At 41.3% G+C, this 26077-nt stretch overlaps 1 protein-coding gene across 1 annotated transcript in view; it reads left to right on the top strand.

The window, feature by feature from the left end:
• The window catches only part of ADORA2B (adenosine A2b receptor), a 121731-nt gene extending 98855 nt beyond the window's left edge, over positions 1–22876 (top strand). The window contains exon 2 of the mRNA XM_030222218.1: positions 20023–22876. Within this exon, the coding sequence (XP_030078078.1) occupies positions 20023–20731 (709 nt within the window). The 3' untranslated portion in view covers positions 20732–22876. The remainder of the gene's footprint in view (positions 1–20022) is intronic.
• Positions 22877–26077: the final 3201 nt, after the last annotated feature.

Raw genomic sequence — 26077 nt, 5'->3', positions numbered from 1 at the left:
ACCATGTGTTCCTAATCGCTATCTGAGCTGGGCACGCTTAGGAATTATGTGTATAATTGAAAAAGTAGCGCCCAAATCAGAAACGCCTATTCCCCCGTCTCAATGGGCGTTCTTGGCGCCTATATAAACGCCCACTCCGTATTTTCGAAAACCCCATTGGTACAATGCCACCACGCATGCCGCCGACCCGGAAGGGTAATTTTCTCGAGGCAGAGGTGGAGCTCCTGGTACAAGAAATTGTACAGCGGCACCGGAGTCTGTTTGCTCCCACAGGGCAGAGGCTGGCAGCAACAGTAAAGCAGCGGGAATGGGAGGCAGTACGGGACAGCCTGAATGCTGTCTTCCATGCTGGGAGAGACGTGGAGGACTGCAAGAGGAAGTGGCGGAAGCTGAGGAGGGATGTTCGGAGGAAGGCAGGGGCCAATCCCCCAGGCAATGACACTGCCAACCTTACACCCATGGAGCTGATGGTGTACTCCCTCCTACCCCAGGAGGGCATCCACGGGATTGGCTCCATGGACACCTCGGGCCAGGCTGAGGACTCAGGTAGGTGTTTCATTATGCAGTTGGGGTATCTGTTGTGCTGCAGTACACTTGTGTTATAGAAGTTGGGGTGAGGGGGAGGGAGGTGAGGAGTGGGGGGCAGGAGGAGGGAGGTAGGTGGGGGTGGGGGGGGAGTATCTCTGGCTGTCTTTCTGTATATTAACAGGCCACCTTTATGATGCTGTTGTGACCTGGTAACCCCTACTCACTAGCTCTCTACCCTTACTCCCTATCCCTACCATTGTCATTGGGTTTCCTCTTACTTGTCCTGTGTGCCCATATGTATAGAATTAATTGTAAGCTCTATTTGAGTAGTGGTAGTGGTCATGTGTATTATAGGAGCAAGCAGACAGGGTGGGTGCTGTGTATGTGTGTGAGCACCCCCAATATTGAGGAAAGATCATGTAGCTGTGCAGGGAGGAGTGTTGGTCACTGGGCTTAGCACCCCCAATACTACTTTCCAGTTGGCTCCTATGGGTGTGTGTAGGTTACTACTGTGGCAGAACTCTGGGGGCCGTCCTTCCCTACTACTCCCTCCTATTTTCCCATTACCAAACTGTGCCTAGTTCCTCCTGTGACCTCTGTGCTCTACTGAGTGTGGGCCACATGCATTCAACTGAAGGAGCCTGTAATGGGGGTCATAAAGCAGTCCTATGCAGTTTAGCAAGTCAGTAGTAACACAACACATGCTGCAATGTTGTTCAATTTAACAATTATACAACTAACAGCTTGAGCACAACGTTGTGAGTGGTGTCCTTCTCTTGGCTGCTCATCCACCACCTCTACCCAGCTGCCTGCGGGCCTCTCTCTTTCGTACCCGTGTCAATTCCATTCCTCCTCACCATCTCTTTGCTGGGTCATCAGGTTGGGGGACATACCAATGTATATGAATGCTGAAAGACAAAAGTGGGTTATTTGCACCAACACTATTCCTCACTCTTGTGCTATACAGGTGAAGACTCAGAGGAGGCTGGCCCTAGTGGCCTGCAAGGCCAACGCCCTACACCATCCGTCCAGCCTCAACCTCCACAGCCTGCAGCACCAGCAGTCCAGCCTCCACCACCTGCACCAGCTGTGCATCCTCCGCGTCCACCACCACCTGCACCAGCTGTCCAGCCTCTACCACCACCAGCTGTCCAGCCTCTGCCACCACCACCTGCACCAGCTGTCCAGCCTCTGCCACCACCACCACCACCACCTGCACCAGCTGTCCAGCCTCTGCCACCACCACCACCACCTGCACCAGCTGTCCAGCCTCTGCCACCACCACCTGCACCAGCAGAGGCCGCACCTCCAGCACCGGAGGACTTTGTTGAGGAGGAGGAGGGCCCAGCTCCCCGCCAGAGGCCATCCGGCCAAAGGAGGCAACTCCTGCGGCTGGCCACGGAGCTACTCCGCCACAACGTGCGCTTGGAGGAGTACCGCCAGCAGAAACTGGAGCTGCAGCGCCAAGCACTGGAGGCACAGCAGCGAGCACACCAGGAACTCCTCCAGGCGCACCGTGAAGGCCACCAGGAGGTGCTCCAGCAACTGAGACGGCTGGAGCAGAGCATCCAACACCTGCGCCCTCAGGGCACCGCGCCTACTCCAGCCCCCGTGCTGCTGGAGCAGCCCCTGCCATCAACATCTTCCTCCACTGACCACCAGCAACCACCAGCTAAGAGGTGGGCATTGCGCTCCTCAGCCTCCGCACCCACTCCTGCAGCACCCGCGCAATCTGCTCCCATTCTGGGTCCTGTGGCCAGACCACTAGAAGCAAGAAGGTGGCCCGATTTCCACGGTGCAGCCGAAGCCGCAGGCTGCCGTGGGGATAGGGAGGAGGACACTGGGAGCAGCAGCTCAGAAGAGACTTCCCATGCAGCACCAGCTGCAAAGGAAGGGCGTGGGAGGGGTAGGAGGGGACGGGGGAAGGGAAGGGGAAAATGATGGGACATGCTGTAGGGTGAGGGTTGGTGGGAGGGGGGTGGGTGTGGGAGGGGGGTGGTGGTGGTGGTGGTGACCAAACACATATGCACTGTATGTACAAAATAAATGTTCACTTACATTCACCTAAAACTTGTTTCAATGAGTCTTTGTCTTGCTCTTACGCCAAGCTGGTAGGCATTGAGCTCTGCTCTGTGGGCTGGGGGTGGAGGGGGCTCCTCTTCCAGCTCATCTGGGGCCTCTTCTGGTGGTGGCTGTGGCTCCTCTGGGAGAGGCTGTCCTCTGCGCTGGGCCAAATTGTGTAACATACAGCACGCCACAAAGATCTTGGCCACCTTTTCTGGACTGTAGAGCAGCTCTCCTCCAGACCGGTCCAGACAGCGGAAGCGGTTTTTCAATAAACCAAAGGTGCGCTCAATGATCCCCCGGGTGCTGCGATGTTTCCTGTTGTAGGTTTCTTCTGGCCCTGGTTGTGGGTGGATCAGGGGGGTCATAAGCCATGTCCTCTGCGGGTAGCCTCGGTCACCTTTGCAGAAAAGCAGAATGAGATAGATGAGTGTGTATCGCTTGGAGCAGGTACAGGGGGGGCGGGGGGATTTGGATAGTGGGTTGTGGTGGAGGAAGCCAGGGCGGAGGGTTGGCCAGTGGAGGAGGTCTAGTATGGGTGGTACATGCATGTTGCACTTACCTAGTAGCCATCCACCAATGAACTCCCCTCGCTCGAACCTGCGGAAGATGCCCGAGTGCTGTAGGATGTAGGCATCGTGGCTGGAGCCGGGGTACCTGGCACACACGTCTAATATCTCCCCCTGGGCATCACATACAACTTGCATGTTCATAGAATGAAATGCCTTCCTATTTCTGTAGGTGGCTTCGTGTGCCCGGGGGGGTCTGAGGGCTACGTGTGTGCAGTCTATCACACCGATGACCGAGGGGAATCTAGCAACAGCATAGAAGGCGGCCATGTTGTTGTGCAGGGCCTGGGGGGTGGTGGGGAAAGTGATGTAGTGTGAGGTGTGAGTCATGAAGGCATCCAGGAACTGGGTGAGACAGTGTGAAATAGAAGCCTGGGTGAGGCCTGTGTTAGCAGCTAATACGGATTGAAAACTGCCAGTGGCCAGGACAGAGAGAGCGGAAGTGATTTTGAGGTGGGCAGGGATGGGGTTATTCCTACGTGTCTGGGGCTGAAGGAGGGGTGTCAGCTGCTCACACAGCTGACGAATGGTGGCCCTATCAAACCTGAACCTTGTTAGACACTGCTGGTCAGTGAGTTGTAGGAAGGTGGTGCGGGGCCTAAACACTCGGGGCCGTGAATACCTCCTGCGGTGGGTGGCCTCTTCGTGTAGCATGCATGCCACAAGTGCATTAAGTGCATCCATATCCCCACCACCAGTGCAAGTATTAGGACTAGTAGTGAAACAAACAGCAACACACACAGATCTGTCACTTCCAGCCACCACGCCCTCTGGCCACTCACTCGCCAAACAGTACAGGCACACAGAGACAAACGGAGGTCAGGGAATAGAGTATACACGTGGGAAGAGTGAATGGGGAGGGATAGGGGGAGGGGAAGGGGGTGATGGAGCAAAGGAGTAGGAGTAAGGAACGGTGAAAGGGTAAGACACAAAAAGAGGCAGGGCACACAGACGACCGTCACAGGTACTCAACACGCTCGGCTTTCTCTCTGCAACCACCACTTCAGCTCTTCCACCAACAATATCGCCACTCTCCAACTACACACAAACGCTAATGGGTCTAAAGACGATTTCCCCCTTGCTCTGGTCGCTTTTATTTCGGGTCCATCATATTACGCCCATCTTCCCGCTCAACCAGAGCCATTTCGCTATTCGTTATACGTTGTACCCGTCCACGTCGTATCACCGCCCCTAACACGCCCCCGACACGCCTCTTATTTGGGCGTTTTTACGTCCACGTACGAGCGACACGGGCGCACTGAAACATTGCTTTCGATTATATGGATTTACTCGTTTTTGTGAGATTAACGTCCATCTCCCGATTTAGGTCGACTCTTGGGCGTTTTTTTCGTTCGATTATAAGCAGGATTATGGTATTGCATCGAGGTTTCTGAGTGATAGAGTGAATTGTAACATAAGTTAGGTCATCAGTTGTACAGCTAAATTTGAAGCGTTAAAAACAATCGAATGACATCTGCAAACAGACAACTTATTGTTTAGAAAGTATTTGGATTGCATTCATTATTTATTATGGTGTCTGACAGCTGTTGTCTCCCCGGCTTCATTTCTTTTTAACTCTGGGTACTTGTTGTGTTATACCTTTCCTGTTGGTCAAGCACTGCCTATACTTAAAACAGCACCTACTGCATTTATTAACTTATTTTATTTGTAATTGTTGTACAGGGAGCAGATACATTCAATCTTAAGGGAGCTGTGTGGCACAAAGTAAAAACCCTGTTGGCTAAGATCATGGGAAATGCCTTTAACATACAAAAGGTTTCGTTAAGTGCCTGTGGTTTCCTGAATTGCAAAATACCGTAACACGTTTTTCTTATGTTGACAGGGAGTTTAATCCTGTTATGAGACTGGTTTTTAGATCCTCAGTGGGGTCAGATGGCACATTATCTAAGCTTTCAGCTCCCATGTTATATACATTTTCTATTCAAAACTCGGTTCCTTTAGATCTCAGAGAAAAAGAGGCGGAGAGTGATGTTATTCAGTTTGAAGAGAAACTTAACACTCCATGGTGTGAGTGACCAGTGAATAGTTAGGACAGTTTTTCTGCTGGCCTCCTTACTTAGCTAGTTAGCAGACTGAATATCGCTGCTAACCGGTTTAGTTAGGGCTTCATCATGGCTCCACCCCAGCACTAACTGGAAAGTGCCTGGGGTGGTTAAAGGAAATATTCAGTGGCACTAACAGCTTAAATGCTGCTGAATACTGAATGGCCAGCTCAGCAGGGTTTATCTGGGCAGGAGCCTCTCCTGCCCGATTAAATCCTTTTGAATATTGGGCCCAAAAAAATAAAACTACAGGGTCATACCATTTTTTTGGACTAACACATTTCTTTTAAGTTTTTAAACATTTTATTCAATTTTTAAGAGAAACAAAATACAACTGAGGAGTTTTTTTTCACTTACCACATCATAAGCATAAAACGTAAGGCTCAGTAAGCACAAAATGCATGGGGTATGCCTAGCATCTGCCCCCTGCTTTACCACACAAGGCCAACACTTGCCGTACAGGTAGCATGTTACCTGCATGGCAGATAATGCAAGAACTCCTGTGTCTTTTCTTCTGCTATTGCAGGTAACATGGTGAGGGCCTAGTCCATGACTTGAAAAGTACATCTGGCGATGTTGCAGCAGTGCACCCACTGGCGAACACATTTCTCCTGGGTCAGACCAATGGTCCATTTAGCCAAGTATCCTGTTTCCAACAGTGGCCAATCCAGGTCAGAAGTACCTGGCAGAAACCCAAATAGTAGCAACATTCCATGCTACCACTCCCAAGGCAAGCAGTGGCTTCCCCCATGTCCATCTGAATAACAGACTATGGACTTTTCCTCCAGGCACTTGTCAAAACCATTTTTAAACCCAGATATGCTAACTGCTGTTACCACATCCTCTGGCAGTGAATTCCACTGCTTAACTATTCTTTGAGTGAAAAAAATATTTCCTCCTATTTGTTTTAAAAGTATTTCCGTGTAATTTCATTGAGTGTCCCCTGGTCTTTGTACTTTCTGAAAGAGTGAAAACTCGATTCACTTCTACCTGTTCAACACCAGTCAGGATTTTATAGGCCTTAATCATATCGCCCCTCAGCTGTCTCTTTACCAAGCTGAAGAGCCCCAACCCCTTTAGCCTTTCCTCATACAGGAGTTCCATCCCCTTTATCATTTCGGTCACTCTTCTTTGAACCTTTTCTAATTCTGCTATATCTTTTTTTTTTTTTAAGATACAGCGACCAGAAGTGAACGCAATACTCAAAAGTGAGGTCGCATCATAAAGCAATACAGAGGCATTATAATATTCTTGGTCTTTTTTTGCATCCCTTTCCTAATAATTCCTGGCATCTTGTTTGCTTTTTTGGCTGCTGCCACACACTGGGCAGAAGATTTCAGCATATTGTCTACAATGACACCTAGATCTTTTTTTGAGTGCTGACTTCTAAAGTGGACCCCAACATCAGGTAACTATGATTCGGACTATTCTTTCCAATGTGCATCACTTTGCATTTATCCACTTTAAATTTAATCTGCCATTTGGATGCTCAGTCTTCCAGTTTCCTAAGATTTTCTTGCAATTTTTCACAATCCGCATGTGTTTTAATAATTTTGAATAGTTTTGTCATCTGCAAATTGAATCACCTCACTTGTCCCGTTTTCCAGATCATCATTTGTAAATATGTTAAATAGCACAGGTCCCAGTACAGATCTCTTTTAACATATAACGCAACCCCCCACCCTCCAATTTGATCCCCTCTATCATTGTGATATAATTTGTACCCTGATAACATTGTCCCATTGATTGCCCTTCCACCATGTCTCTCAGATGCCTATTATGTTTAACCTCTTCTTTTACTTCTATATACTCCAACTCTCCCATCTTATTTTTTAGGCTTCTAGCATTTGAATATAGACACTTCAGGTTTTATTTTTTTTCCCCTAGCACATCTACAAGCTGCTTTGAAGTTGATGAGGATATTTGCATCCTTTACTCAGTTCTTCCATTAAACACTCCTGGCTTTCTTTCAGCCTTATTGAAACCTCTCTATTGGGATTCCCTAAAGATCCTGTTTCAGTAGTATCCTGGACTGGATAGCACCCCTTCACTGCTGGACTGCTGTCTGCATCTTAATATCATTGTGCTTAAACTTCTTAAGGACTAAGGATATTAGAGTAATATGAAGAACCTTAAGATTATATGGTATATTATGTGATATATTTAGTGTTTGCTTCTCAGAATGTAATTAGAACTCTAATGAAAACTCCCCTCTTGTTGTTCTAATTAGAATAATTGTCTATAAGTTGAGCTATAAATGAAAAGATGTGCTAGGGGTGGGTGGGAATAAAGACTGAACTCGGCCCTGCTGTGCCTTCTAGAGGCTATCTATTAATGCTGTATGCTGTGGTTCAAGTTTTAAAAACTATAGGGAAAAGGGTGGGGAGACTAGTTAATAAAGTTTGCTATTTTAAATTCTAACTCTCTTTATCAATAAACCTACCTTACCTCTTTTAAACCCCAACCTTTAAATCACTAAAGCACAGAGTACAAAAAATGTTCTTACCCAGAGAAATGTCCTTTTCTCTCAGAAAGAAAGTTTTCCTGAGACCTTTTCTCTCTAAATATATATTTTTGATTCTAAGGGGACTGCTTCAAACAGACCCTTTGAAGCTAAAACAGTAATCAGGACTAACAAAGACTCTGATCACACAGTACTGTTTTATTATTGTTGCTGAGCTAAATCTTCGCCCACAGCAGGGGGGACCTGCATTTGTTTTGTGTCAGCCCTTGTTTTGCGGGCATGGAGTGAGCCTCTACACTGTCTGTCTTCACTTTCGATTTGTCAGTTATGTTTAAAAATAGAAGGGAGTTCAATATAAGGTTTTGTGGTTTTGAGAAAAGAAATATATTGTTCATGTTAATATGTTTGTTATTGCAATGGTCAAAGCAATATGTATCTGATATCATAAAATGACAGTTTTTTCAAGCCTACATATTATCAGCGGACGATAGAACAGGACCATCATCTTGATTAATGGGTACCTGCTGTATAAGCTATCTGGTATAACTAGTGCTTACCTCTTTCTCAGAGGAAACCCGTGATCGGCAGAAATGCTAATGTCATGAATAGAGAGTCTGGAGCTGATGCATGATATCATGGGGATTAAGCACTAAAAATATTTTGTCATGTTGGGGAGATCCCCATAGACGTATGGAGGGAGGAAATGTGGTGCCAAAGCGTGACGAACTCGCATAGGAGTTCCTATGGAAGGTTGGGAGGGAGCTGATGGGGGGGGGGGCTTAGGGGGGATGGGGGAGGGGGGAGGGAATTCTTCCAGGCAGCTGGTTATTCAGACAGGAAGGACCTGGGGACACTAAACCGATATTAGGGCAGGATGTAAAGGGGGAGGTGAGCTGGGACACTTCTCCCAAAGATCAAATATATCTGCATTGTGACATGACCAATAGTGGCTTGATGCAATGATTAAAGTAATATCGTGGAATGTTGGCGGCATATCATCGCCAATTAAACGTGCCAAGCTGCTACAGGCATTAAATAGACAAAAGGCCCATATTGTCATGTTGCAAGAAACCCATTTAACTGCAATTGAACATAAGAAATTATGTAAGTGGTGGGTGCAGGAATTGGTGGATAGTCCTGCGCATAATAAGAAAGCAGGGGTAGCTATATTGATTAGAAAAGGGACACAATATGTTTTAAATGAGAGAGTTGTAGACCCCAAGGGACGGTATATAATTCAACATATTACTTTGAACAATAAACCGCTGCTGCTGGTCAACCTGTATGCGCCTAACCAATACGATAAAAATTTTTTTCAGACAATTATTAAACATATACAAACCTTTGATCAGATCCCAATTATTATCGGAGGGGACTTTAATTTGGTATCGGATCCTCTGATGGATAGTACTGGTTCCGTAAGGGCCTCTCCGTTGAACCTTACTAGAGGAATCCCTTGGGTTTGTTCTGAACTGGACTTAGTGGATTCATGGCGCTTGCTGCACCCTAGCACGCGAGACTTTACTCATTTATCAAGAGCACACGGGACGCAGTCCCGCATAGATTATCTATTACTATCAGGGACGATTTCGCCTAAATTACAACAAGCAGAAATTGGTGCTACTGCAGTGTCTGATCACGCAATGATCTGGGTGGTGTTGGATTGGAACAGAGAAGAGAAGATAGGGTTTCAGTGGAAATTCCCCAGGGCCTTATATCATGATCCTAAATTTCTCTTGTTTATGAAGGAGAAATGGGAAGAGTATGTAGACTGCAACCAAGAAAGCTACATTAGAGATCCGATCCTTTTCTGGGAAGCAGCAAAGGCGGTCTTGCGGGGACATATTATTTCATACTCGGTGTATCAAAAGAAAGCGAAGGAGGCTGAGTTGGTACGGCTTGAGCTTCAAGTGAGAAGAGATAGACAACAGTATGGGCGCAAGCCGACAATAGAGAATAAGACTAAACTCCTGTCCTATAAACTCCTGTCCTCGCAAGTGGAATTAAATCAATTGATCCAGACAAAAACGCAAAAGTCACTGACCTATTTTCGCTTCCAGCTGTACAAGCATGCTAATAAACAAGGTAAACTGTTGGCGCGGATGGTTAACCAAGTGGGAGGGCGTAGATGTGTAGTTAGAATTCTGAACGAGCAGGGTTTTTATTCTCATACAAATGCAGATATCAATAAGGTGTTCAGAAATTTCTATGCTGACCTATATTCGTCGCCGACTGATATAGGGCTCGAGGCAGCTTCGTACCTGAAGGGTCAGGAGCTTCCTCAGATACAAGAGGCACAACGAGAGATGCTTAACGCGGAGATTTATGAGGAAGAAGTGAGATGGTGTATTAGAACTAGTCCTTTTTGCAAGTCACCGGGGGTAGATGGCTATACATCCGAATTCTACAAATTAATGGTAAATGATATAGTATCATGCTTGACGGAGGTGTTTAATGCCATAGTGCGGAAAGGGCAATTGCCGGAAACATTGCGAAAAGCACAGATCATTGTGCTGCTCAAACCAGGTCGAGACCCAGATAGAGCGGGCTCTTATCGACCTATTTCTTTATTGCCGTTTGAAGCAAAGCTGATTGCTAAAATCTTGGCAAATCGTTTAGCTAGAGTTTTGCCATCATTGATCGCAGAGCAGCAAGTGGGGTTTGTCCGCGAGAGGTCAGTAGCACGTAATTTGCGGAAGATAATATTAGCACTAGAGACAATCCATAGAGACTCCGTACCATCGTTGTTAGTGAGTTTCGACGCTGAAAAAGCGTTTGACCGTGTTAACTGGTCCTTTATGTATGTGGCACTGGAGGCTTATGGGATAAATGGTTATTTTATTGAAGCCATTAAGGCTTTGTACCAGGAGCCAGTGGCAGAAGTATTGATCAATGGAATAGTTTCGGATGTCTTTCCGATAGAGAGGGGCACACGGCAGGGTTGCCCACTCTCACCTCTCTTGTTTGTATTGGTCATGGATTCACTGATTAGAGACATAGTGCACATGCCAGAGGTGAGGGGGGTACAGGTGGGTCAGGAACAATTTAAGTTGGCAGCTTTCGCGGATGACTTGTTGGTGATTTTGCAGGAACCTCGGACTTCCCTAGCAGCACTTTTGGAGATATTCGAAGAATTTGGAGATTATTCAGGTTTTCGTCTCAACCTAGATAAATCTGAAGCTCAGACTTTATATATGTCTGATACAGAGTGGTCTCAGCTCAATTGCCCTCTGAAACGAACGGAAGAAGTCTTTAAATATTTAGGTATTCAATTGCCGGGGGATCCGCGGAGGCTGTATAAATTGAATATTACCCAATTGTTCTCAGCTACCAGTATGCTTCTGGAGAGATGGAGAGAGCTGCCGGTGTCACTGCTAGGCCGAATTTCACTGTTCAATATGATCATCTTTCCCAAGTGGCTTTATTACTTTCAGACCTTACCACTATGCCTCACCAAAAGCGATTGGAATAAACTGCTTGGTATGCTTTCAAAATTTTTCTGGCATAGGAAAAGGCCACAGATTAGTATGGAAAATCTGATGGATGGATGGAATAGAGGGGGATTTGGCATATTGAACCTATGGTGGTATAATAGAGCCTGTATGATCCGACACCTGAGAGACTGGCTAAAGGGAGAATCACGTTGTACCCCATTGCAGATGGAAGCGGATTGGTTGCGACCTCTGCATTTTAATTATGTACTGCAGGCTGAGGCTTTAGATCTGCCTATTTATGTTCGTAGAAGTATGTTGGTGAAGCCATTGCGGACGATATGGGGGGAGATGGCAAGGCTCTGGTCCTTTGATGCACATATTAGTAGATTGCAACCCATTAGAGGTAACGGAAACTTTAAACCAGGGTTAGAGAATAAACGTATCCGGAGCTGGGGAGATAAAGGACTTCACATGGTGGAGGACTTTGTAGACAAGGATGGGCGCCTTAAATCCATGGACTCCTTGAATCTCAATTCTAATACATGGGCAGATACATACGCCTTTAAACAGGTTTCTCATTACATTCTCACGCTGCCTACACACTTTTTGGAAGTTGATGTGACCTCCAAATTTGACGAACTTTTTGATATGCCAACAACTGATCCAGCTTCTATCTCAATGTTGCACAAAAGGTTATTAATGAGTAGACCACCAAAGAATCTCGAAAAGTTGGCCAGGAAGTGGACGGCAGATATACAGAAACAGATTAGTATAGACGTATTAAGGAGCAGCTTGAGGCAGATCAGGGGACGGATTAGTAGCGCGGAATTGAGGGAATGCCAAGGAAGAAGTATTTACAGGGCATACACTTCATTGTCAAGATTATATCAAATGGGTAGGGCGGAATCATCAGCTTGTGGTAGGTGTGGAGATCCCAATCATAACTATTATCATGCTATGTGGGCTTGTGCAGCGATATCTGCTTACTGGGAACAAATAGCGAAGTTCTTAGGCGAAATCCTGGGGCGGAGGGTGACATTGACACCGGAAACGGCCCTTTTGGGGGTCGATTTACTGAAGGGGAAAGGTACCGTTAGTCATAACCTGCTAATCTTTAAAGCATGTCTCGTGGGGAAAAAAATGCATTTTAGTTAACTGGATACATTTAGAGGCACCATCGTTTTGGCAATGGCGCAACAGGTGGCATGCATTGCTACTAATGGAGCTGCGAGATTCATATTATAAACCCAAAACACAGCGTAAATTCTACTTAATATGGGAATCATATATTAATGCTTTAGCCCCTAGGGCCCGAAGTTCCATCCTTAATCGACTGAGCTTGGACCCAGCGAAATTAGCTACAGGTTTTAGATAGTGAATAGGTCAATTTCCCTGGGCTATTGGAGATATGTAGCTGCCTGGAAGGGGGGTGGACAAAGGGGGGAGGGAGGTTACAGGGGGGAGGAATATACACATTAAATAATAAATTTTATTGTTTAGAGACAAATTGGATTAAATTATTTTTAGCTTGATTTATAAAAAATTCTTTTAAATTATACATTGGCATAATTAAATATTTCTTTAGTATAGTTTATATTGTCTGTTTCTTTTTCGCATAATTTTATTAATAAATCTAATATTGTTTAGCATTACATCACAATTTTCAACATTGCATTATAGCCATTATTTCAAAATTAGTATCCTTTTTTATTTACATCTTTATAATACACTCATTTAAATATCCTCATTAATACTCATTAATTGTGGGTTACATTTCTATCTTTCATCATGACATTATCCATTTCGTTTATGCATCTGTCACACATAAAATAGTAAACGATATATTTTGTTTAATCGTTACCATTTCCTTTAATTTGAGTATCACAACAGAAAATTTTATCGTTCAGAAACAAATTGGATTAAATAATTTCCAACTTGATTTCTTTAAAACATACATCAATATGTTAAAAAGTTTTTTTTCTTTTGCATAGTTTAATTCTTCTTTGCGTAATTTTATTTAATAAATTCAGTTTTTCTTAGTATCATACTATTTCATATTTACTAGTATTATAACTATTAGTTCATAATTTGTAACCCCTTTTTATTCATATCTTCATTTTATATCCCCTTTGTTACTAACAGCATTCCAAATTCAAGTAGCAGCGTTCTCATCAATCAATACAGACAGATCAACGAGTGTTTATCTGATCATTTTCTAATCAAATCATGTTAATGTTTCACTTTACTCCATATCACGTATTTGTTACGTTTAGTTTTTTATTTCATGTCGGCACATTTTTTACATGGTTACCTCATTCTCTACTCATATCATTCACTTGCATATCTTTTCGGGTCCGTTTTATATTTTATACATACAATTGTTTTTTTATGTGAATAAACGTATACGTTTTTGGTATCCTCAACTATTCTCCTCACTTTTTACTTTTTATCTCACGGTTTCGTGAGGGTTTTCACCTCCTTTTTGCTTTTGTTTTATCGTCTCGGAGGCTTCCATATGGCCTTTGAACAGTGGGACAACGTTCTCAGCATCAGCGATGAACGCTTACAAAGATTGCTACAAGAGCTACCTGTATTCTCAGACAATGAACAAATTACAGAATCACTCGAAGACTCTTGGTTCAATCTGATGAATACAAAGAAAAACATTATAAGAAATGAAATGCACTATATGACTCTTATTGATTACTGCAGAGTCAAACGGATCCCACGAGGCCTAAGGATCACCAAAGCACCCACTATGTTCACAGATGATCAGGATTTCCTAGATCAATGGTGTGCAATTCTGAACAAATGTTCATTAGATTTAATGATACTATTGGCAGAAACTTCTAAAAAAAGAAGCGATAACTTAAAAGTTGAATATAATGGATCAATTGACATCCTAAAAAAAACAGACAGTAATTTTGAACAGACACATGAAGATTTTAATAAACGTATGGATTCTTTTAGATTAGAAATCAAACAGATTAAAAAAGACAAATTCAAACGTGATGAGAGAGATTACCGCATAGGCAATGTATATCCGTGGGGCAAAGCAAGAGACAGGAAGAAATCTTTTAGACGCCCCATCCCCTCATCACACGTAGTACAAGTCGTCCTTTACCTCTTTCATACGATACCAGACCACACAACTCTAACACACAACCATCAAACTATACTACTGAGTTGCGTAGCAAGAAACGTATTAGAAGTGACTCTGATGAGTTTTTCACTTCCCCTCCCTGCAGTCCCGCGATAAACCATGAGGGTAATGAAAGAACCTCTTTTTTAGACCACATTTGGGCGAGAGACAAAAAAAAGATAGATCAAGATTCGTTCCAACAAAGGGACCAATATTCACAAAGACAATACCCCCCCATGCGAGGAAGAGGCAGGGGCAGAGGCAGAGCCAGAGGTTGGAACACAATGAGATATTAACTCAAGATTTGCCTATTTTCAATCTTTCAAACTTTACGTTTGACAATAATCACATTTCTGTATTACAAAAAGGTTTATCCTTCGTGCCATCTGTACAATATGATGCGTTTCAAACTAGGGTTGATTTACACAAATTTACAAGAAAATTGCAAACAACATTATTTTTTTCAGAAAGTGCCACAACATATACAGAAAATTCAGTTGTCAAAAAGAAATCCAAATGGTATCCACCAGGCAACATGGATCCACAAATACAAGCTTTTCAACAATGTGTCCTGGCGGACATTTCAAAGCTAGAAAAAACTAAATCTCCTAGATACTACAATCTTACTAAAGCAGAAAAGACAGCAATGAGAGAATTATCCAATAATCACGAAATAGTAATAAAACCCGCAGACAAGGGTGGAGGCATAGTGGTACAAAATAGAGAAGATTATATAGCTGAAATTAATAGACAGATACACAATTTAGAGTATTATTTACCTTTAGACTCAGATCCTACTGAAGATTTACAGAAAGACATTAAAGAAATAGTTCTGTTTGCTCATACAATGGGATATATCACTCCAAAAGAAAAAGATTTTCTGTTAGTAGAAAATCCAACCATTCCTACCATCTACACATTACCAAAGATACATAAAAATTCGGCCAACCCCCCGGGTAGACCAATAATTTCTGCAAATGGATCTTTACTCGAACCCTTGTCTATTTTTGTTGATTATTTTTTAAGACCCTTTGTACCAAAAATTGCATCGTACGTTCGTGATTCTACCCACATGATCAATTTGTTGCACAACTTCGATGAAGACCTTGCAGACACAATTCTAGTCACTTTAGACATAGTATCTTTGTACACCAATATCCCGCAATTGGAAGCATTAGCAGTAATAGATTGCACTTTGAAAGGCAGAATTGACATTTGTCGTATTCCCAATAGATTCATTCTAGCTTTAGCTACCATAGCCCTCACAAAAAACTTTTTTGCATTTCAAGGCACTTTTTTTCAGCAAATCAAAGGCACCGCCATGGGTGCTTCTATGGCTCCAGATATAGCCAATCTCTATGTGGCACACTTTGAAGAAACTTTTCTTACAGATCATCCTTTTACAGGTGAAGTTAGACTTTACAAACGATACATAGATGATATTTTCATCATATGGAAAGGATCATCAGAACGCCTAGAGGAATTATACACATGGTTGAATTCTAGAAATCCAAACTTAAAATTTCAAATGAATTTCGACTCAGCCACCATTCCTTTTCTAGACATTCAGATCCAAAAATCTACTCATTCAATTACTACCACAATGTATCGCAAACCTACAGACAAAAACGCATATCTACATTACCAAAGCTTTCACCAAAATACCTTAAAACAACATCTTCCTTATTCGCAGTTCCTAAGATTGAGAAGAATTTGCACAGACCTTGGAGATTTTAAAGCAAAGGCACAGATTATGCGCAACAGATTCTTGGACAGAGGGTATCCGGAAACAACTATCAAAAAAGGATACCATAAAGCACTATTTGCAGAACGTGACTATTTGTTACAACAGTCAGAGACCAAGCCACCACCTGACCTTGTCTGCGTTCTCAAATTTTCACATTTATCACACCATATCAAGAGAACAATCAACAAATTTTGGCCTATTCTGGAGGTACATCCTTGCTTTAGAGAGAAGAAGATTGTATTTGCACAAAGCAGAAATAGAAACTTAAAAGAAATTCTTGTACCCTCTACATTACCTGACATATCCACAAACCAAATTGGATCTAATGGTCATTCTCCTTGCGGCACTTGTTCTGTGTGCCAACATTCATTAAACATCACACGATATGTGGACCATCAGACGGGGAGAGAATATGCTCTAAAACATCAGTCAAATTGCAATTCTGATTACGCCATTTATGCAATTATTTGTCCCTGCAAGAAAATTTACATTGGGAAAACCAAGCGACAGGTGAAAACACGCATAATCGAACATAGGAGCTGCATCAAACGTCAAATAGTGTCAGCACCCCTTGTTGAACATTGGATTTCACACAATCATTCCATAGAAGACTTACAATTTTTTGTCCTCAAAAAAATTCATTCCCAAATGGCGCAAAGGTGACCTAGACCTCATTCTTCTTAGAGAAGAGCAAAGACTAATTTTTTTGTTTGACAGCTTACATCCCAATGGACTTAATGCAGAAATTGACTATAATGTATTTTTGTAAAAATGTAAAAACATAATCTAATTGTTACATGTGATTCCATCATGCTGGTATTACCCTCTGGTTGTCATTATTTAAGACATTCTTACCAGTACTCATCATACTTTCATATACAATCTTCTCTCATTATCCTTATAGGCAACTCATACCATTTATACATATTTCACATATATCAATCACATACATACATACATACATTTTTGAGTACTCAGTTAGAAGTAGTCCCTTTAATATTTTTCACTTTTTCTGTCTTTTCATCCAGAAATTTCATTTTTCATAAAAATATACGCTATATAATCTTTATTTAATTTCATTGGTTTATTTTTCAGTCATTCACCCATCTTATTTATTCATCAATCGTATTCCATTTATCAGGTACGTTTTTTTTTTAAATTCTTTTTTGGTAATACAACATTTTGCATTTAAATACATTTTTAATATTTTAATATTAATTTGTATATTCAAATTTTCTCTATAATGCGTCTATATCCCATTCATATCCTATAATACTTATTATAAAAAATGTTTTTTGCAATATAACACCTTGCACCAAAGGATATATACAATTTTTCGTAAAGATTCATTTGTAAATTTAATGCTTTGTTAGATCAAGTTTACATCCAATCACAATCTTACATCTAATTATATTTTATGTTACTCTTTCACTATCATCATTAATTATAATTGTTGGTTACATTTCTCCTTTTATTTTTTACCATGACATTATTTATTTATTTTGCTTTTGCATCCGTTATACACATTAAATAATAAATTTTATTGTTTAGAGACAAATTGGATTAAATTATTTTTAGCTTGATTTATAAAAAATTCTTTTAAATTATACATTGGCATAATTAAATATTTCTTTAGTATAGTTTATATTGTCTGTTTCTTTTTCGCATAATTTTATTAATAAATCTAATATTGTTTAGCATTACATCACAATTTTCAACATTGCATTATAGCCATTATTTCAAAATTAGTATCCTTTTTTATTTACATCTTTATAATACACTCATTTAAATATCCTCATTAATACTCATTAATTGTGGGTTACATTTCTATCTTTCATCATGACATTATCCATTTCGTTTATGCATCTGTCACACATAAAATAGTAAACGATATATTTTGTTTAATCGTTACCATTTCCTTTAATTTGAGTATCACAACAGAAAATTTTATCGTTCAGAAACAAATTGGATTAAATAATTTCCAACTTGATTTCTTTAAAACATACAACAATATGTTAAAAAGTTTTTTTTCTTTTGCATAGTTTAATTCTTCTTTGCGTAATTTTATTTAATAAATTCAGTTTTTCTTAGTATCATACTATTTCATATTTACTAGTATTATAACTATTAGTTCATAATTTGTAACCCCTTTTTATTCATATCTTCATTTTATATCCCCTTTGTTACTAACAGCATTCCAAATTCAAGTAGCAGCGTTCTCATCAATCAATACAGACAGATCAACGAGTGTTTATCTGATCATTTTCTAATCAAATCATGTTAATGTTTCACTTTACTCCATATCACGTATTTGTTACATTTAGTTTTTTATTTCATGTCGGCACATTTTTTACATGGTTACCTCATTCTCTACTCATATCATTCACTTGCATATCTTTTCGGGTCCGTTTTATATTTTATACATACAATTGTTTTTTTATGTGAATAAACATATACGTTTTTGGTATCCTCAACTATTCTCCTCACTTTTTACTTTTTATCTCACGGTTTCGTGAGGGTTTTCACCTCCTTTTTGCTTTTGTGATTACAAGTTGTTCATTTGTTTCCTGATGTATCTTGAACATAGCGTATGAATATTGTATTGTCTGTGATAGGTCATCAATAAAATTGTTTAAAACTAAAAACAGTAATCATAAGTACATAAGTACATAAGTAGTGCCATACTGGGAAAGACCAAAGGTCCATCTAGCCCAGCATCCTGTCACCGACAGTGGCCAATCCAGGTCAAGGGCACCTGGCACGCTCCCCAAACGTAAAAACATTCCAGACAAGTTATACCTAAAAATGCGGAATTTTTCCAAGTCCATTTAATAGCGGTCTATGGACTTGTCCTTTAGGAATCTATCTAACCCCTTTTTAAACTCCGTCAAGCTAACCGCCCGTACCACGTTCTCCGGCAACGAATTCCAGAGTCTAATTACACGTTGGGTGAAGAAAAATTTTCTCCGATTCGTTTTAAATTTACCACACTGTAGCTTCAACTCATGCCCTCTAGTCCTAGTATTTTTGGATAGCGTGAACAGTCGCTTCACATCCACCCGATCCATTCCACTCATTATTTTATACACTTCTATCATATCTCCCCTCAGCCGTCTCTTCTCCAAGCTGAAAAGCCCTAGCCTTCTCAGCCTCTCTTCATAGGAAAGTCGTCCCATCCCCACTATCATTTTCGTCGCCCTTCGCTGTACCTTTTCCAATTCTACTATATCTTTTTTGAGATACGGAGACCAGGTTGCCCTAGTAACCTCTGCAGTTATTCTATCTTCTTCACACTTTAATTAAACCTAATTCAGGTCAGTAGCACTGCTACCTCTTTTCCAGGCAAAGAACAGGAACAAACTTTCTTTTAATACAAAGTTTATGCCCGGCTACTATCCTTTTTAGTGCTCTTGGCTCTTAGTTAAGTTTCTGCCTCTAGAAGAGTTTCAGTTTAAAACTATGTAAAAAAGGGTTGTACACTATAAGAACTAGTTAATAAAGCTTGCTTTTTTTTTTTAATGTGCCTTCTAGAGGCTATCTGTTAATGCTATATGCTGTGGTTCAATTTTTAAAAATGTTAGGGAGACTAGTTTGCTTTTTTCTAAATTCTGTCTTTATCAATAAACCTACCTTACCTCTCTTAAACAACAACCTTTAAATCACCAAAGTATAGAGTATAATGTATTTGTCATTTCTCTTGTAAACAAGCAAACAAACAGGCTCTATGTTGGCAGATCCTGTCTAAAATATTAACTGAATCTGAGATGTCCTGACCTGGATGTCTCCGTTCTGATTTGTAAGTGTTCCAAAATCCACCTCATGGTTAAATAGGCTGCACTAATAGTTTTCATTTTTATTTCATTTTATCAACATATATTTAAATAACGCTTTTATAATTGTGCAAGTAATGTAGTAAGTGCACTTTTGATTAGCTATCAAGGTTTTCTGAAGTTGCTTTTTTCCAATATGAGTTTCTCGTGCTTTATTTTGTCTTGTTTTTTGTCCTTGTAGATACAAAAGTTTGGTGACGGGAAAACGAGCAAGGATGACGATTGCTGTCTTCTGGATCCTCTCATTTCTGATTGGACTAACACCACTCATGGGCTGGAATGGTCAAGACAAAGCTTGTGCTAGGAATGGAACAGACAATATGACTGCCTATATGAACAACCAAAGCTGCTCTGTTCAATGCTTGTTTGAAACTGTAGTAAACATGAAGTACATGGTATATTTTAACTTTTTCTGCTGCGTTTTAATGCCACTATTCATCATGGTTGGGATATATATTAAAATTTTTATGGTGGCCCGAAAACAGCTGAGGCAGATTGAAATGAAGTGTATCAATGTGGATAACTCTAGAACCACCCTGCAGAAAGAAGTGACCGCTGCCAAGTCATTAGCCATTATTGTGGGGCTCTTTGCCTTTTGCTGGCTGCCAGTTCACATCCTAAACTGTATAACTCTCTTTGGCTGGCCACATTCCACTGCAAAAGAACAATGGATGATGAACATTGCTATCATTCTGTCCCATGCTAACTCTGTGGTTAATCCTATCATTTACGCTTACAAGATACAGGACTTCCGCTACACATTCCGTAAGATCCTTTACAGGTACATTGTCTGCAAAGCAGACAATTTCTCAAAGTGCCCTAATAGCAATGGCAACCCAAGCAATCAACTGCAGATCAGCAGTGTAGCCACAGAGAATGTATTCTTCTGATGCTGAGAAAGCAAGGGCATCAGCACACACTTTGGTCATTCAGAGTTTACTTTACAGAAAAAATGTACCCCTATGTGCCTCTCCCTGTAAATGTACATATACACCTGTTATCCTTGTTGATTCGAGAGATCTACCATGGCAACTGAACAATACCTTCATAACAGAACGTTTTAGTTAACATTGCAGATTTCTGATTTGTGCAATTAAATATCACAGAAAAATCTGACACAAATTTTTAAAATACAAAAAATTATATTTCCTGTGGGGGAGTGGTGAGTGTAGGTGAGTGTCCAGTTTGTAACCTTTGAGTCCAACAAGTCAAACCTCTGGCATCAGCATAGTACTCGGAATATATGGTCAGTTTGATCTCTTATTTTATGCTCTGGTATAATTATGATCATAAATGGGTCCTGTTGCTGGTGTACCACCACAAGAGAGATATCTATAGTCATGCAACTAGATCTTCCAGATCAGTCTCTGTATTGTCCTACCATGTTAAAGAAAAAAAAAAAAGCCCTCAGCATAAAGATTTGAACTGAGCCCTTTTGTCATTGATACTATTTGTATTTGATTATTAGAGAGAATCCTGCACAGGCTAACTATATTTTCCAAATGTCCGGTTTTTATGTTTTCTTCAAAAATTTTACAGTGGTTTTCCCAGAAATGTTTGCCAGCCCGAAGGAGTAGCCAAGTGGGGACAGCGGAGTACTGCACAGTGTTGCAAAAGTTTCTGTTAAGTTAGCGGCCGGGTCAGCAAAATTAGCTGGGTGCTGCACCCATTTAAAAAGTCCAGAGACACTTTTTTTCAACACTTGCATTTTATTTCTATTATAAAGGTAAAGAACACATAGGCAGCAAAATAGTCTTGCTAATTAGATGTTTCCTGAAAGGATTCAAATGTTACAGAATGAGGATCTCCCCAGGCAAGAGTTTTAAGAAACTACTAATCTCAGACTTCACTTAATGCTCAAATAACTTTAACTCCGTTAGTTTGGAGCATCCGATGAGACATTTTTGCTCCACTTCCGCTTTCCTTTAGAGAGTAGGAATGCTTAGAATATATTTCACTGATGGATGTGTTGCCACATATTGGGTACCAGTCATGCCATTTTGTGATCTTTGTCCTAGCCACTTGTAACTGATGTGTTACCTTACCAATGATAGGCTCATTAATAATCCTGATGTGTTTGTTACCAGTTTCCCATTGTGCTGCTTATGACTCGTTACTCCTAATACATGGCCTTAACATTCCAGTACCGATGCCCTTGCCTCTTTTCCAGGCTCGTCTCTAATGCTTAGATGGCTGTGTATTATAGGCAGCAGTGCTTAAAAAGGATCCTGTTGCCTGTCAGGAACTTGTTTGCTGTTGTAAAATCCTCAGCCTTCCAAGTTGTACAAAGTGTTTTGGATTCTGGCAACATCCTCCTAAAATATTAGGATCTTGATGAATGTTTACTGTAAAGCTTGCTACACTGCCCTTCACACAAGGAGTATCAGAGTGGTTTACAAGAAGTAATCTTTAAATCAATGTATGAATATTACTACAGTGGTAATGAGGCACTCCAGCAACTACATTGTTCTTTCTTATTCAAACCTCTGACAACAGGGCTTTTCTAACGTCCAAGAGGTTGGAATAATATAAGGAAAGGGCACTGTTGACAGTAACACAATATCTGGGGTGCCTTGTTGCTAAGGATCGGTACTTTCCATGACAGTTGTCAAACTCCAAATGGTGAGCCATATTTTCTTTTAAACGAGAAATAGCATGCAAATGTTGCCCCTTTCATGAGGGAAGTTGTTAGCTGGCTTGACAAGGAACACTACCAATGAAGAAAAACATCTTTTATAAAAGTAGGCGTGCTCTGTGTATGTTTTACCATTCTTGGTTTGCAAAGTTTAGAATTATTAACTGTACTTTGCAACACTATTTGGGCTAGATTTACTAAAGTGTGCTAATGCTGTTAATATGATTTTTATTATCATGTCTTACAAGAAAAGACTAAGTGTAACTTGGAGCCAGCAGTTAAACAAAACTCCATTGCAGTGCAGAAATGGAAATAATGATGAGCATTTATTTTATCTGTTGCATTTGTACCCCACATTTTCCCATCTATTTGCAGGCTCAATGTGGCTTACATAGTACTGTCAAAGGTGTCTGCCCAGTCGGTGGTTAACAAATACAAAGTTGTATAGTGATCGTATGAGGTATAAGTAGAGGGTCGGAATGGATGAAGATTGCGTGATGTCCTGTTCGATCACAATCATGCTGTGTTGGTAGGTGAAGAGGGTTACATGGGGTCGTTGGGGTAGGCCTTTTTGAAGAGGTTGGTTTTTAGTGATTTCCTGAAGTTCAAGTGGTCGTAGATTGTTTTCACAGCTTTTGGGAGCCTATCCCATAGTTGTGCGCTTACGTAGGAGAAGCCGCCTGTGTAAGTTGTTTTTCATTTCAGTCCTTTGCAATTGGGGTAGTGTATGACCTTAACTAATATACCCCCCTCCTTCCCCCCCCCACCCCGGTACCACATAGCAGCATTACTGTAAGGCTACAACTTGTAAGAAAGCTTCAGCAGTTAACAATTCAAGATCCAGCTGCGAACTCTAGGTGTCATATCATCCCAAATGGCTCTCTCAGTTGTTGGAATTGCAGTCCATGAAGAGAAGACAAATCCTTAATTTTTCATCTTTCTACTGCAAAAATAAAAAGCATCGGAGATCTCCAACATCCTTCTGAAGGAACCTCTGATGTTATCCAAAGCAACAATGTAAACTTTAATGCCAGCAATATCACCTATTTCATAAACAGATGAACTTTTTTCAAAGGCTGGATTCTGGGGATAGTGCCAAATAAAATTTCAGGATTAGGCCTCACTGAAACAGACCAAATGTTCCCAATACATCCAATGATGCGAGTCCAGCAAGGTTGAATGTGCCTGCATACCACAGGACCCAAGAGGCCTCCAGATGCCCATACTTTAGGCATGCCGATGACTGCTGCAACTAGAGTTGATGTGCCTTTTTTGGTAATATACACATTTTGTAACAGGATTTTATATTGCATTTCCCAAAGTGACATATATTTAACTAACAATTGGAGGCTCTTCATTGGTTGTCCTGTAACTTTAATCCCAGATCTGCTGACCAAGAGGCCACCAAGCAAGTAAATTGCACCCAGGGGCTATGCTCTTCTTGATGCTTATGGTGAAACTTCAGAGGGACCCTCAACTAGGAACCCAGAGTATAAGCCCTGGATAAAGTCTAATAGACCAATATACCTCCAGCTGTAGATGGTGAGAGTCAAGACTTGTCAAGTAATACTCTGCCAGGAAGATGATATTCATTCTGGAGCACGGCACAAGATTTTAGCTGTCTGTCTGTCCATCCATCCTCCAGAACCACATCTGACATAGTGGAGGTCTTGGGTTTCCCAGTTAACAAAAGCTGGATTGTCTACCCCCGGGGGGAAGGCAGCATTTCATCTAATAGGCAGCGAAGGTCAAGTCCTAGTGGCAACCCAGTTTCACACCTTACATAGTGAAGCATAAATTGGGTAGTCTTTAGCACTAAAAGTAGCAGAAGTTTCACACATGTGTAGGAATGCACTAAAATGCTCTGTTTTAAGTAGGTGGAGCTCCAAAGGAGTAGAAGAAAAATGTTTAGTACCTCTGGACTACTCAGTAATATGTCTCATGCCACAGCTAGCAGTCATGTAATGGAGATTAAGCAGCCCCAACCCCCTTCTGGCCCTAAGCAGTGTTTTCATAGCAAGTCTTGGTCTGTTCCTCTGTCTATGTAACTTTCTTTTCATCTTGAACCTTCAAACACAATGGCAACTTTTGAAAAGTGTATAGCCATGTACAATACAAATATTGTATCAGCATACTTGTCCCATTAGGGAAATGGGATAAGCCCTCCAGGTCAGGAGCTTTTCTTTAGTAGATAGTAAAAGGGGAGACGCATTCAGGATGACAACTGAGTAGGAATGCACATCCCCCAGATACTTAGTTTCGTAGCCCACTGTAATGGAAGGGGTCCTACCCAGCTATCCCATATTTCAGGCAGGGAAGGGAGAGCCATTGACTTGTTCAAGTTTAAGTGAAGCCAGACAGCAGGCCATACTCCTCTATTGCCTCTAAGGCCATGCGAAGGGACACAGAAGAGTTTGTTAAAAATAAATCATCTGCGAAAGCAAGGGTCTTCACTAAAACTAGACCTATAGAGATCTCCTCCTCCTCCCTCCTCAATTTGCACTAAAATGGCTCCAGCGTTAATACAGAGGGCCAGAGGGCAACCTTGTCTAGAACGCTTAGCAAGGGAAGAGTCCGTACGGACCCTATTTACCAACAGAGAGATTCTAGGATTGTGATAGAAGGCAGAGATTGTGTCTTTGAACCACCTCCTTATCCTAACATGATTCAGAGTATGGTACATACAAAGCCAGCTTAATCAAATACTTTAGCTGCATATAGGCTTTCCAATAAAGAAGAAATGTGCAATTTTTGACTGGGCCAAGGCAAGTAAAAGTTACTTCACATTTAGGACAGACTACCTCCCCTTCACAAAGCTAACTTGATCACCACCAATAATAGAGGGTAAATGGAGAGACATTCTGTTGGCCAAAATCTGGCCCAAAAACTTTGATGAGGGAGATTGGTCTATATGTGGTGGGGGACTCCCTCAAGCTTGGGTCACAAGGAAATTAATGCTTCATTTGCAAAGTGGGGGAAGGCTCCCTGAGATATAGCCTCCTAAAAAAATATGCTTAATAGAGGCCAACATAGCTGTGTAGCTAACAATTTATAAAATTTGCTAGTGAAGCCATCCAGGTTCTTGCCTGCTTACTCACTTGTTGAAGTTATTTTGCCTGTAGGGGGCATTTAAGTGATCTACAATGACCTGTGGGAACGTAGACATACCCGAGCCCTGCCGATAGTCCTGGAATTGATCAGAGAATTCCACATCAGCAGTATACATCTCCTGAAAGTAAGAAGTCAGTACCTGCACAATCTCTTCCACTCAGGATACAACCATACCATCAGGCCCATTATATTTCTTTCTTTGCTAATTTCTTGTGATTGCGGCTAACGTTTTTCCAGGCTTTCCAAATTGGTAATAATAATAATATTTACTATAGTGTAACATTTTTTTGGGTGCACTCATGTAAGAGAGACTTTAGGGCTGCCTGAGTAGTAAGGTACTGCTCATGTGTGGTAGGGTCTGATGTTTGACAATAATGGGCAGCCTGCTTAAGTTCCTGCTCCAGAGTAATGATGCATTGATGGATGCGCTTGCTTCATGCACTCACATATACTATTATATCCCCTTGCAATACAGATTTGGCAGCTTCCC

This window comes from Microcaecilia unicolor, chromosome 13 (assembly GCF_901765095.1).
Source record: "Microcaecilia unicolor chromosome 13, aMicUni1.1, whole genome shotgun sequence".
NCBI classification, from domain to species: domain Eukaryota; kingdom Metazoa; phylum Chordata; class Amphibia; order Gymnophiona; family Siphonopidae; genus Microcaecilia; species Microcaecilia unicolor.
This window is presented reverse-complemented; position numbering and strand designations above follow the sequence as displayed.